Below are 13,301 nucleotides of genomic sequence, written 5' to 3' on the forward strand. Positions count from 1 at the left end.
GAGAGGGGCAAGTATTGTCATTCATGGCTTCTTGTGGGGCTAGGGGCTGTCAGTCCCCTGATGTTCCTGGAGTTCACTTACTGTCTCTTCTAGGATTGGGGACCTTGCGATGTGACTTGCCCAGGCTACACTCTTAGGTGGCTCTGAGATGGCCTCAAAGTGGGCACAGAAACACCAAGCCACTATGAGATGGTCAGCGGGGAAGGAAGGAGGCACTGAAAACCAGGTGAGCCCACTGATTTTGCCACCTCACATCAGGAGACGCCCCCCAGTGTCCTTGGTTGGGGATCTGCTCTGTGTGTTTTCCTCGGCTGCCATAGTCACAGTGACAAGCTCAGATGTCACCCTGCACTACTTCATGTACCCGGCTGGGGGCTTGGGGGCAGGAGTGAAGGGTGAATGTGCAGCGTGGGTGTGATGGTAGCGGGAGGGCATCTCTAAGCCCCAACGTGAGTGCAGGTCTGGGTCCCTCTCTCCTCAAAGGAGAGGCCGGCTTGGCAATTTCCCCAGAGCACCATCCTTTGGGGTCTCATCCTGTAGCTTGTGTCCCAGAGCCTCCAAGGCTTTGCAGAGGATGGAGTCTGAGGTGACCCTCTGTCAAAGGTCCAGTAGGACTGGGGTCCCTAGAGCCTCCATAAGGAGATTTACCAGAGGGGCCCTGGTGGCCGAGGCGCCAGGAGTGCGTCAGGCCTGAGGGGTGGGTGATTCGCCATCATCCCCTGAGGACCAACCAAGTCCGAGGAATGTGGGTGGCAGCCACTTCCTCTCTGCCTGTCCTTGCTTTCACTCCTGTCCCCCAGCCTGAGGACACACCTGGGATGGTTCCCTGGGTCCCCATGCTGTCTGCTTCTGCGAAATCCATTGGCTCCCAGGGTACTGGAATGCACTGACCTTTCTATTACCATTGGTCAGATGAGCTAAGCTGTGAAAGGCAGGCCACTGGCCGGGCAGGAGAGGAGATGTCCATGTGAGGACAGAGCTAGGCGTATATTTTCCCTGGGGAATGCTAATGACTAGGCTAGGGCCTTCGGGAATGGGTTCTGGGCTCTACAAAATGCGGGATGGCCCTGAGGGCCCCTCCCTTGCTCTCCCATTCTTGTATGAGGTGATGGGAGAGCCGCCTCCCATTGACACTCAGCAAAGGGCAAACGAGAAAGCATGGTTAGCGAGCCGCAGCCAAACAGACTTGGTGTGGGTATAAGAACTCCCTCCAAACAGCCCACCCGGAGCTTCCAGGGACAAGGCATTTATCTCTCCTTGCATACTGACTGCCCAGCAGCTTGAATATGGTGGTGAGCAGCCCAGGCCCACTCCCTGTGCTCACCAGCGGGGCCACAGAGGAGAAAGGAGGATTGCAGCTCAGGGCTGTGATAGCGACAACACTGGGTGGGAGAGGCACTGACCCCGACTCAGGGAGGGCGAGGCCCCCCAGGAGGTGATGCTGAAGCTGAGAGCCCAGGACAGGAGGAGTTCGCCTGGCAAATAGTGGAAGGAGGTAGGTCCTGTTGATGTCATTGGGGCTGGCATGCAGCAGGTGAAGGGGGTGTCTGGAGAGAGTGGTGGCCGGCAGATGACGAGTTGGTGAGCCAGGTCAAAGAGTCCGCACTTTAAGCTAAGAGCAGTGGGAGTTGCTGAGAGGCACGAAGCCCACCCAGTGTGACCGCTCGGGTCTGCCCTTGAGTACCGTCCCTCTGGCTGTGGAGTGGAGAATAGGTTAGAAGTGACAGGGTGGGTGCAGGATCAAGGAGAGGCTGCTCCAGTGATATACGTGAGAGATGATGGAGCGCCAAGGGGACGGGGGAGAAAAACAAAACAAAAGATTGGAGAGACACACAGGAGAACTGACAAACCTTGGTGACTAAGTAGACTCACTGTGGGGAGAAGGAGCATTCCTGCCGTTCATGCCGCGTGACACCCCTTGCTCTGGACAGGTAGATGACTAATTGTTTTGCACCAAATGGAGGGTGAGTGTGTTTCCTGGGCTCAGTGCTCATGGGCAGGCGACAGGCAGAGACCAGCATGGTGTAATTACATCTCTCCTTTTGTTTGTGTTGAGCGTCACAGCTTGCAAAATGCTTTCATAGACATTATCTAGGTTTCTTCTGACCACAAGTATATCATCAGCTGTCACTGTGCCTGGACTTCCGCCATTAGAGATGCACCAGGTCTGGCTGGGAAGAGCACTGGTTTGGGAGTTGGGGGGCCTGCGGAAATTCCCACCCAGCAGCTGGTGTCCACATGAGCCTTGTGCAGTCATTGAACTTGGTTTTGTTACCTGCGAAATGGGCATAATACCTATTTTACAGATTTACTGTGAGGGTTAAATAAAAGTGTGTATGTAAAGACATCCAGTTTGTTCCTGGACCAGGATAGGTGCTTGGCAAGAAAGTAGTCAAATCTGGGTTCTCAGGGGCCCCAAATCTGGGTCCTCAGGGGACCTCCTGGCTGAAAGCTGGGTCAGAGGGGAGTGATCTGGAAGGGGGAGATGGTGTATCTGGGGAGTGAGCTGTCAAAAGGAGATGTGTGGGCGGGCTGGGTGGGCAAGCTTCTCCATGCCTCAGTTTTGCTCTGGGCTGGCCCATAGCAGCCTTCAGTAATCCACAGAAGCAAGAGGGAAGTCAGATTTAATGAATGTCACTTGGGGCACAAAAATATTGGCATTGCCATGGTCCCTTCTTATAGCATTTAGTAAAGATTGGGAGGCTATTGATTTAGCTGTCTCATTTTGCTGAGTTTAATGACAGCTGTGGAGATGGACTATTATTGTGCCTCTTTAACCTAACAAAAAGAAAAGCAACACTCCCCAGGACACGCTTGAGCCAGGCTCTCTGACTGAAGCTGGAGTTTTTCCCCTGGGGTCCTAGAGACTGCTGGACTGCCGGGTAGCGGAGAGCTGCTGGGGCACCCCTGGGCACTGCCCACTTCCTCGTGGTGTCCATTTATGCAAAGGAGAGCGGGTATAGCAAGGTCACATGGAGGTCTGTGGCTGGGTGTGGAGTGGAGAGCCTGCTGTCCTGGGAGTTTTCCTCTGGTGGTTGCAGAGTCCTGGGACCTAGCCACACTCATCATCCAGAGCAGGGCCGATGCAACATGGGGGCAAGACAAGCCCGTGTTCTGTCATTTAATGGCACCAGGAAGCTCCTTGCCCTTAGCCTCCCTCCTCCCACCCACTGAATTCCTGCAATCCCCAAATAGTCTCAATATATTTCTTTTTCTCTGTCAAGAGACCCCAGTTCCTGAGAGGACTCAGCCTTCTTATTTTACTGGTTGGCAACTCAGGGGAAGCGTGTTGATTAGATCTCTGGTCCCCAACTTGGGGTTCTCTAAGTCCCAAGTAGGGTTCTATGAGCTACTTACAATGTTTGAAAAGTCTGGTGGGAACTGTTCACGCTCTTCAAAGAGTGCCCAGTCTAATGAGGACAGTCACCCCCTTGGCTCTGCTGGCCTGGTTCTGTCCTCAGCGCAGAGATAGGGGTTGCACCTGGCTGATGGAAAGGGCTAGAGTCAAGCTTTGCTCCCCGCCCTCTTCATCGCTGGCCTGAGCAGAAGGATCCCACCGGGGCCCCTGCAGTGCCCTCTCCTTCCTGCTCCTCATTGCCCCACAGGGTTTCAGCCAGTGACAGAAGCAGGAGAAGAAGGGAAGTAGGGGTTCTCATGGATTGGTGTTTAAGGAGACAGTAGTAAGTGGAATGATCTTGGCGTTTGGCCGCTGCATCTCCCCTGTCCCCCCCACCGGCAGCCTCTCTCTTCTCAGTTGGGGACAGGGAGTGGGAACCAGAGTCCCACCAGCTTGAAGTAGCCCCCTGTGCTGCAGCTGCTGGGAAATAGTGGCAGCTGACAGGCTATGGCAGCCACAGAGGGGGACAGCTTCAGCAGCGGCTTCCACTGCCCGCCCCTCCCCAGGCCCCCGTAGGCAGCCGGGCCGTGTAGACGGCGTGGGCAGCCACCCACAGCAATGCCCGTGTGCAGCAGCGAGGGCCCTGGAGGGGTGCTCACCTGACCTTGGACACGCTGTGTGCTTGTGCACATGTGCACACACACTCACACTCATCGGGATGGTGGAGGTGAGCAGACATCAGAGCCCAGTAAGACATGACAACGCATGTGCCCCAGACTGGGTTCATTCCCTGACCTGAGTTCCAAGCCATCGGGGACTGCCACTCTGATTGTTCAGTGAATGGTCTTGACCGAACCGGCTGGGAGCCACAGGAGAGGGGCCAGGGGCTGTAGTCCCCCTGAAAGCTGAGTCCCACCTGCGTGGACGGGGCTGGACCTGCTCACACAGAGAGGAAGCAGCCCCCTCAGGTTCTCGCCAGGTGGCAGCTCACTCCCAGACTGCCAGCCCACCCCAAGTCCCTCTGTCTTGGGATCCCCAGCTTCCAGCTTACCCAGGTGCTCTCCAGGCTCCCTCACTGGCCCACCTCACCTCAAGTAAGTGTTCTAGACGGAAGAGTGAATTAAATAGAACAAGTGTTTTATGTCATAAAAGACAAAGCATTTACTTCCTCTTTAGCTCCTCACTGGGCAACCTGGTGCGCTCAGCTCCTATGAATTGTAAGACAGAAGTCTGTGCATTGGGATAAAACAGTGCCTCACTCCAGTCTGGGGGTGAGGACAAATGAGTGCTCCAGGTGGGGACACACTGGCTGTGCTGTGAGATGGTGTGGGGTCCGAGGAGCAGTGGGAGGGGTCTCAGCTCAAAACGCCTGGCCTGGAGCCGGATGGCAGAGGGGCCCCTCGCTCCTGACCCTTCCCCACACCAGCCAGGATGCCGCCCACAGCAGGACGAGCAAACTACAGCCTCAGTAATGGAGGCTGGCTGGGCGTCATGGTCAAGGGCGTGGGAATACTGGCTGACCAAAGGCAGAGCTGTAAGAGGAACACAAGGCAAGTGCCCTTATTTGAGCCTGACTCTCACATGCAGCCCAGAGCTGATGACCCTCACAGGTAGGTGAGGTCAGTGCACATAGTAAACATGGGAGGTCAGAGCTGAGGGGTGGGCAGGCCCTGACCAGTGTGCTCAGCGGGTCCCTAACTGGGCTCCTCCCTCCTCTCCCTCCCCCCCCGCGACTAGAACCTGCTTCGGTGTGGAGAGTGGGTCAAAGCACATCTGATGAGCTGATGGCCCGGGATTTCCCTGCAGAGGAGGAAGAAAAGCAACAGAAGGCAGTTCCAGATACAGTTCCTTTATTCTCATGCCCCCTAGCATATGTGGCTGGCTTACACTGCGGCCAGCTAAGGAGGGGGCATGTTTGCAGCTAGAGCAATTTCTCTGTATGCAGTAGGTTAAGGCAATTTCTCTGTTTCTAGAATATTGTGACAACCCACATCCAGGAGCCCATCTGGCCTCACTAATATTGGGCTGCCTGGAAATACTTGTGGCATTTGTTCCAGGTGTCTCTGGTGCATAAGGGCGGGGGGCACGCGGGAGGCTGCAGGATGGAGTGCAGGGCTGCGCATTGTGCTGAAAGAGCAGATGGGGCAACAAGAATGGGGGGGGGGGGGAGTCTCCCGAGGCCCACAGATGATGGTGGGAAAACAGGGCTGGGCTGTAATCCCGCCCCTTTGGGGGAGAGCGCCCAGGCACCAGGCATCCCAGCCAAGGTTACAGACCACTCAGAGTGGCCACTCTGATCCCACTGACAGGGTGGGGCAGGCGCTGGGAGAATGCACCCCAGGAGAGGCACTTTCTTGGCTGGCTGTGAACTACCCACTGGCACCGCTGCATCCCACCCTCCCACAGCGAATGGGGTGGGACCCAAGCTAGACATCCTGAGGGACTTGTGAATCTTGGGGCTGTGACCTACAAAGGAAGGGGGCAAAGTGCTCTCCTTTGTGCTGTAGTCTAAAGCAGGGGTTCTCAAAGTGTGACTCCAGGCCAGCAGCATGCAGTCACCTGGGAACTCACTGGAAACGCAAATCCTTGGCCTCAGCCCTTCCGATGTGAAGCGTGGGGGAAGGGGTCTCCGCTACCTGTTATAAAGCCCTCCACTGAGCCTGATGACACTCAAGTTTGACAACTTCCGGTTTAGACACTTGATCACCAGCATCCTTGGCAGAGGTGAGCGCCACCCAGTGGTGACATAGAAAACGCGGGGGGGTGGGCGTCTCCTTAGCCCGTCAAACCACCTCTCCCTTCTCCTCCATTCTGACGCCAGGCCCAAAGCGGCCAGTAAGCCAAGAATGTTTTCAAGGCTGATATTAGGATGGGTGGTGATGAAAGGAACTGTTTTAATTCACTTCCTGTACCTCACAACCCTGAAGATGGACCCAGAGTGGCAGATTCCAAGACCCAAACTGACTGTAGGGCATGAGGTCCTGGCATATTACCCATCCCTCCTCAGTGCCAGGCTTATGGCCCTGCACAGGGTGGGCGGCCTGATGAGATCCCAGGCCCGAGACTGAGCTCACACTGTGCCCACCCAAAGCCCCAGCATCGGCCATGAGGGGAGGGAAGGAAGGAGGGCAGAAGGGGGTCGTCACCACCCAGGGCCCCTCCAACCTGCCCAGGGGGGCTCTGTGAGTGCATGAGGCCTCCTGGGCAGGGAGAGGTGCTTCCTGCCCCCTTGCCAGCCCCCGTGCCCCGGACGAGTCCGTCAGCGATCTGGCATGAGGTTCTACATCCTGCTTGAGGACTGCTCTCACTTGGGCGTCACTGTGGCACCTGAGGTGATAGGCCAGGCGTTCCCGTGCCAGGCCCCACAGGCTCCTGCCTGCTGCCTGAGCCGCTGCACCAGGGGCCCGGCTGTCAGCCTGAGGGAAGACAGACTTCCATCCCAACTGCAGACGTGCAGGGCGCTAGGGCTGGGGCCAGATGGATGGTTCCATCCAACCTAGGAGGGGCTGCGAGGGTGCTGCTATTCCACAGTACCCCCGAGGGACACGTCGCTTCTGAATGTAAGCCTGACAGTTTCTTACAGAGATGGAGAAATGTGGGACTCTGGGGAGAGGGGGTTCCCCGCTCAGCTTCCCGTGGTTCCATCCAGCTGGGGTGGCGTGACAACAGCCAGTGCTGCCGACTGGCAAGTCTCTTAACTTCTGAGTCTTAGTTTCCTCATCTGTAGAGTGGGGGGGGTTATACCTTCTTGTTTCAATCACTATGAGATGATATATTTATGTAACACATTCTAAGCACACAGTAGGCCTTCAGTAAACACAAGGCCTTTGACATCCATACAGCTATGCCTGGGGACTCCTGGAGTTGGGGAGGGGGTAGGGAGGAAGAGAACAATGGTCACAAACATTTTAAGCAACGCTTTGTCCCTTCATCCGGGGAGTGGGGAGACGTGCCATTCCTCCTCAGGGTGGCTGCCCCTGTGAGCTGAGGGGAGAAGGGCAGCTGGGTGAGTTCAGGGTGAGGGTGTGGAGAACACCCGGCTGTATGGTGTTCCAGGACCCGCCGTGGCCAGGCCTCTGCAAACTGCTGGCTTCTTTTCTGGACTCCAGTGTGCCGGGGCCTTTTGTCCGCCATGACTGTGATGGCTTTCAACAGGCAGGCCCCTCTTGCTCTCCTAGGAACCCATGATGGTGACAGCCTCCAAGCAGGGACCTGGTCCTGGGTACAGATCTGCACCCTCACTGCAGGACCAGCACACCCGCGGGGGACAGCACCCCAGCTCTGGGCCCCAGCCCTTGGAGTGCCCCTAGGGGAATCTGCCACATCCTGAACCTGTTTCCTCTAACGGTGTCTCATCTGCCAGACTATAGGCATGGACGGGGAGGTCATAGCTCCAAAAAGTTCTGGGCTGCTGTCTCCCTCTCCATAGCTTGCACCAGCCATCCTTCCGTAGCAGTCTGGACAGAACGATGCCCAGGGCAACTCATCCTGCCCTCTGCTATTCGGGCCTAACTCAACACAGGGGCTGAGGCAGACAGCTTGGGTTCTCCTGGGCCTCCCCTGTGACAAAGCTGTGCACGTGATCACCTCCCATTGCCCCCGTCCCCATCTCTCCAGGCCTGGCTGACCTCAGTCCGGGGCCCTGCTGGGGCAGACGTGGACAGGCACAGCACCTCCCTGCCCTCGGCCGTGCTCGGGCGCCTCAGCAGAAAGAGCATGCCTCTTGCTTTCTGGGCCCTCCCTTGGAGAGACTCGTCAGTCTGCCGTCTAGCTCTGCACAGAGCTTGGGAGTCACGGTCATTTTTGATTGATTTGCATGAATCCTGGGAAGTTAGAAGGCAGAAAAGACGAGCACACCACCATTTCTTTTGTCCTCGATGTAGTCTGGGATGGCTGGGAAAGCTGGTCTCCCTTTTAATGCATTTGCATCGGCTACCCCAAGACTGTCCAGCTGGAGGAGCTAAGCCAGCCAGCATTCTCACAGCCCCTGGAGAGGCCCCAAGGCAGGGAGGCTATCTGCCCCAGGAAGCTGACCTTCCCTCTGTGTGTGGGGCAATCCCTGTTCTGAGGGTGTGCAGTTTCTGTATAGCTGAGGACCGTGTTGGGGGCAGCAGTGACCTGTGTACAGGAGAGAGAATGCCCTTCACCCAGGACTGACCCAGTCCGACTGGGGGCTGGAATGAGGAGGGAGACGAGGAATGGCCTTTCTTGGCCTTGGCCTTAGCATAACAGGGGGCCACCTCTCGTGGGTGGGACGTAAGAGGGTCCCCAGGATGGGAGTGCAGGACCAGGGAGATGTATAAGCCAGCGTGAGGCTCTCCTGTTAGAGCTCCCACTTGTCACAGACATTTTTTTGGGGGGGGGCGGGAGATGGTTACCTATGGCTGTCTTAGGAGTTGACACCTGTTCTTTGGAAAACTGCCAGCATCTACACTCTGTATTTTCTAGGATTTGCTTTCTGTTCTCCCTTAGTATTTGGGAAATTTCTTCCTGAAAATTCCCTGCCTAATACAGAGATGCGAGACAGAACTGAAGGAAGGGAACATACTCGCTCTGGGAAACAGAGCGCGGCCTCTGGAGGCTGCATGGTGGTGGCCTCATGGTCAGGGGCGTGGGCCCAGGACACGTGAGGCTCAGGACAGAGCACCCGCTACTTGAAGCTTCACCTTCTCAGTGGCTCCAGCTTTGCAAGGTCTGCGATTGGTCTAATCAGGAAGGAGGTTTACACCCACCCACATTAAGAGCTGAAGATGGTTTTAAACTCTGGCATTCCTGAGAATCAGGCCACAGACAGGAGACCCCTGAGTGGCAGATTACTGGAGGCTGGGCTTGGGGCCACGTCTCTAGGAGGCACCTGTCCTGGGGGAGGTCTGTAGGTGGGTGCAGGTTCTCGGTGCAGCAGGTTGTGGTGTAGTCAATGCCCCCCACCTTACCCTCCCATTCTTATGCCTGGCAGCTCCACCAGGCCTACCACTGCCCAACCCATGCTCCTGGCTGCCTCACCTCAGTCCTCTCCACTCCCGGGCCCTGCAGGAAGGAGCCAGGCAGCCAGGACACTCCTTTCCTGGTGAGACGGCATTGGGGGTGGGCAGATAGAAGGGCTGAGTCTTCTGGGGACAGGCACAACCTTAACTGCCCCACCCAACACAGTTCCTGGAGGGGTAGAGCAAGGCATCCAAAGCCCATGGCAGAGGCCAAAGGAGGGCTCGGCACCTGTGGGAGTCACACTGTATGCAGGTGTCCCACAGGGGTAAAGGCTTGAAGCCCTTCGCTCCAGGTTCAAGAGCTGGGAGGGAGCAGAGAGCCCAACTCTCTCTTACCCTCCTGTGGTCCACGGGAGCCTGATGTCAGTTGAGGGCCTTTGGTCTTTGTGCCCACGAAGCCAAGCGTTGGTCCCCAGCCCAGGGATTCGGTCAGTGAACATTCACAGAGGAGGGGGTGCTGAGTCCCCGGCCAGGGTGGGAACCACAGGAGCCATGGTCTTGGGCACTTGGCGAGTCTGAAGGGGGCTGGGCATAGGTGACGGGGACCTTCTGGGAGTTTCTAGGTGAACTGGTGCTGCCTCCACAGGCCTGGCCGACGGGATTCGGGTGCCTGTTTTCGTAAGGGGCAGTCAGAGGGGGACACAGTTGGCCATTAGTGAAAATGCAGCTGGAGCCTCCGGTGTAAGCAGCAGGTGAGAACCATTCCGCAGGTCTGCCAGGTAGAGAGAGTAGAGTGGCAGAGAGATCAGGGCCCCACTGAGCTGTAGGCGGGCAGTGCCCCACAGTGTAGCTTCTCACAGTGAGTGCACACCTGGGGACCTTGATAAAGGGCCGATTCCCACTCAGGAGGTCAGGGAGGGGGCCTGACATTCTGCTGTTAGCAAGCTCCCAGTCAGTGCTGCTGGTCTGTGGTCCAGAGTCTCTCCAGAGATGGCCCGAGTGCTGCCTGAGCAGCCCTTCTCTAGGACAGAGTCTGTACCTGGCTGCTCTCAGACTCCAGAGTAAAACCAAGGGCCACAGAGGACCCTCTGGCTGATGTACAGAAGCCACTGGGGAAACTGAGGCTCTGGGAAGAGCACCCAGAGCTGTCACCAGCTCATCCTATAAATCAGCTTGGAACTCAGCAGAAGCCAGGCTCTGGGAGCCTGCCTGACAGTCAGTCCCTCTGTCATGTCCACTGCCTGAACCTGAGGGGGCTATAGCATCCTGCCCAGACAGAGCAGGACGGTGCTGGGAAGCCACTTCTTCCTGGTCTCTAAATGCAGAGGACCTTTATTCCCCAGCTTTGCTCTTCATTTGTCTCCTCTTCCTTCTTCCTCCTCTTCCCCTCCCTCCCAGCCAAGGCTTCGTCCAGGACCAGGTGAGCATGTGGCAGACCAAGGGCACCCATGGCTGTGGTCATGTTCCTGATAATGATGCCGCTGGGTCCCAACTCCCCTGCCCCTGCAGGACATGGGGCACTGCTAGGGCAGCCCCATGACCGTCCTGTGGACATGGACAAAGGTACATGTCCCCAAATATAGGAACAATGCCCCATTGTCCCCAAACTTCCCAATAGCGCTGCTGACAAAAGGGAGGCCAGACTGGTGAAGACACCTACAGGCTGATAGGCACAGCTGGCTTAGGGGTGCAGCAGAGGACACGTCCTTCCTCTTCCCCTCCCTCCCTCCTCTCCATCCCCATGTGGGAGGACAGTGGAGCCCTGTGAACACAGCTTTCAGCCTTCAGACTTGGTGCTGAGAGCAGTGCTAATCCACCTCGGGGACTCAGAGCCACACGCTGAAGGGCGGCTTGAGAGGTTATCTTGTCTCCCACTGGCTTTAAGCAGGCGGCTGTCACAGCCATTCCACTCAGGGGTCGTGCAGCATGCCCTCTTCCCTGCCCCCCCCCCCCATGATTTGATGGCTTGTCCTGTGGAGTTAGCTGGACCTTTCTGATCCTCTCTAGGGGGGTGCCAGAAGGGAACACACTTGTGGCTGCATCTCCCACAGCGCACATCTCATGCCGGGCGGGGAGGGGAGAGTTGAGCTCCCCAGCACGCGCACTGTTGTATGAGGTGTGTGTTCCCAGGGAAGGCGCAGTGAGGCTGGAGGTGTGCAGGCCAGAACCCCACCGATGCAGACACACACACAGACACACACACACCCCACCCTGATGCATGCCATGCAGAGGGGTAAAGGATGTGCTCAGCGGCCTGGGCACATGTACACACACACGTGCACACACACCACCTGGATTCCTGCAGAGGGGTAATGGACGCTTACTATTGGATCCCTGAGGGAGCAGCAGTGTCTCCTTCCTGACAGGATGTGGAGAAACCAGCACAGAAACTCGAGAGGAAAGCATCGGGGTGAGCAGAGAAAACACACAAGTTGACCACAGGAGCGGGAGATAGCAGATGACAGGTCTGGGCAGGCTTCCTGGGCCCAGCCTACATGCAACGTGGTGCCCCCTCTGACAGCCTGCCTGGATGTGGCACTTGGCACACATGGGGCATTTTCAACAGGGAGGCTTTCATGCTTTCAGCTTTTGAGGTTTCGGAGCAAGCACCTGGCTGTCATCAAGAGCACGAAGGAAGGCCAGGGAGGCCCCAGGAAGCCCTTCCACCATGATATTCAGTTTCCCTTTCAATGCCTTGCAGATCCCCACCTCGCTATCCTGTGAGTTTTCTGGGCTCTGCAATGCGTTTCTTTCTATCCTGCAGTGTGGGAATGTCAGGGTGGGAGTGGACTAACACCAATTTGGGGCTGTGTGACCTCGGGTATAGTTACATCCCTTCTGAGCCTCAAATCCCCCTCTATCAGTAGGAAAACCTCTGACGTCTAGATTTCCTCCGGTTCCTGGGCACCAGAGGAACATGATGACACCATCATGACCTTCTATGTCCTGAGCCTTGGGGGTCTTGGAAGTGCCCGGCTGGGCGTGCGTGGGGAGGGTGCCTGGTGCCTGCTCCCGCAGGACGATGACTGCGCCTGGGGACGGGGCCTGGTCTGAACCCTTGAAGGCTGGCAGCCTGGACTTGGACTTGGGCACCTTAGTTCCAGCACTGGCCAGAAGAGGGAGCAGTAACCTGAGGCTTGGCTGCTGCAGTGCCGGCCTCAGCAGAATGGAGGGGAGAAACGGGGCAAGGGGTTGGGGTCCACAATGGTGGCCAGAAGCTCTTTCTGAAGGACACCGTGAGTCATCCCATAGTGAGCTGGACCAAGACTTCATGGTGGGGCTGTGAGTGAGTGGGCAGGAGGCTCCCCGCCGACAACCTGGCCTCCTCCATGTTACGCTACAGACGTCCTTAGGTTTGGGGTAATCCCACTCACTGCCCTGGCCTCTCTGCCCTTGTCTTCAGCTTCCACAGGTTCTCCAGGCCAGAGAGGGCAGGAAGAAATGGACGTAGAGTATAGTCCAGGCCTGGTGCGTGTCCACATAGAGCAGGACTCCCCTGCACTAACACCTGAAGTAGAGAGCAGTTTCCAGAAATCTTGGCTGAACCAGGAGCTGGAGCACAGAACAGCCCCTTCACCAGAACCCACTGGCAACTCTCTGGGGTTCAGTATGTAGGGCAGAGGCCTGCCCTGGGAAGTAAAAGAGGGGCCATGCTAATGCCACCTGGGGCTCCCTGGGCGTGCTGGGGAGCGTGTGCTGGGGCAAGCTGGTCTGGCCTGGAAACATGTAGGGCTTTTTGGATATAATATGCCTGTGGAAATGATAAAGATAACGAAGGGGACCGCTTAGTGAACACCTGCTGTCCACGCAGCAATGAGCTCTATGATTTAGGGGTACACTGCTAATCCTCACTCGTCACCAAACTAGGAAAATTAGCTTCATTTTACAAATGAGGAACTATGGCTCAAAGAAAAAAGAAGCAGGCTGTCTGGTGTCCCCCCAGAGGGTCAGGCCTAGCGGGCGGGGCTGCAGCTGGACCCTCCTTGCACTTCCGTGGGCCAGCAGCACGGTGATCGGGAAGGAGCCCAGCACCGAGGCTG

At 56.9% G+C, this 13,301-nt stretch overlaps 1 protein-coding gene across 9 annotated transcripts in view; it reads right to left on the minus strand.

Moving 5' to 3' along the window:
• Positions 1-5,170: 5,170 nt before the first annotated feature.
• TSPAN11 (tetraspanin 11) overlaps positions 5,171-13,301 on the minus strand; it is a 73,028-nt gene continuing 64,897 nt past the window's right edge. For 5 of the 9 annotated variants that reach the window (XM_074325240.1, XM_074325237.1, XM_074325238.1 and 2 more), the window contains one exon: positions 5,171-10,033. Coding sequence is in view for 6 of the 9 variants with exons in the window: in XM_074325237.1 (XP_074181338.1) it covers positions 9,951-10,033 (83 nt within the window). In the remaining 3 variants the exon portion in view is untranslated. Of the gene's footprint in view, positions 10,034-11,585; positions 11,621-13,301 lie in introns of all 9 variants that reach the window. The other 4 variants (XM_074325236.1, XM_074325241.1, XM_074325242.1 and 1 more) reach the window with 2 other exon arrangements.

Source organism: Rhinolophus sinicus, linkage group LG02 (assembly GCF_036562045.2).
Source record: "Rhinolophus sinicus isolate RSC01 linkage group LG02, ASM3656204v1, whole genome shotgun sequence".
In the NCBI taxonomy this organism is placed as follows: domain Eukaryota; kingdom Metazoa; phylum Chordata; class Mammalia; order Chiroptera; family Rhinolophidae; genus Rhinolophus; species Rhinolophus sinicus.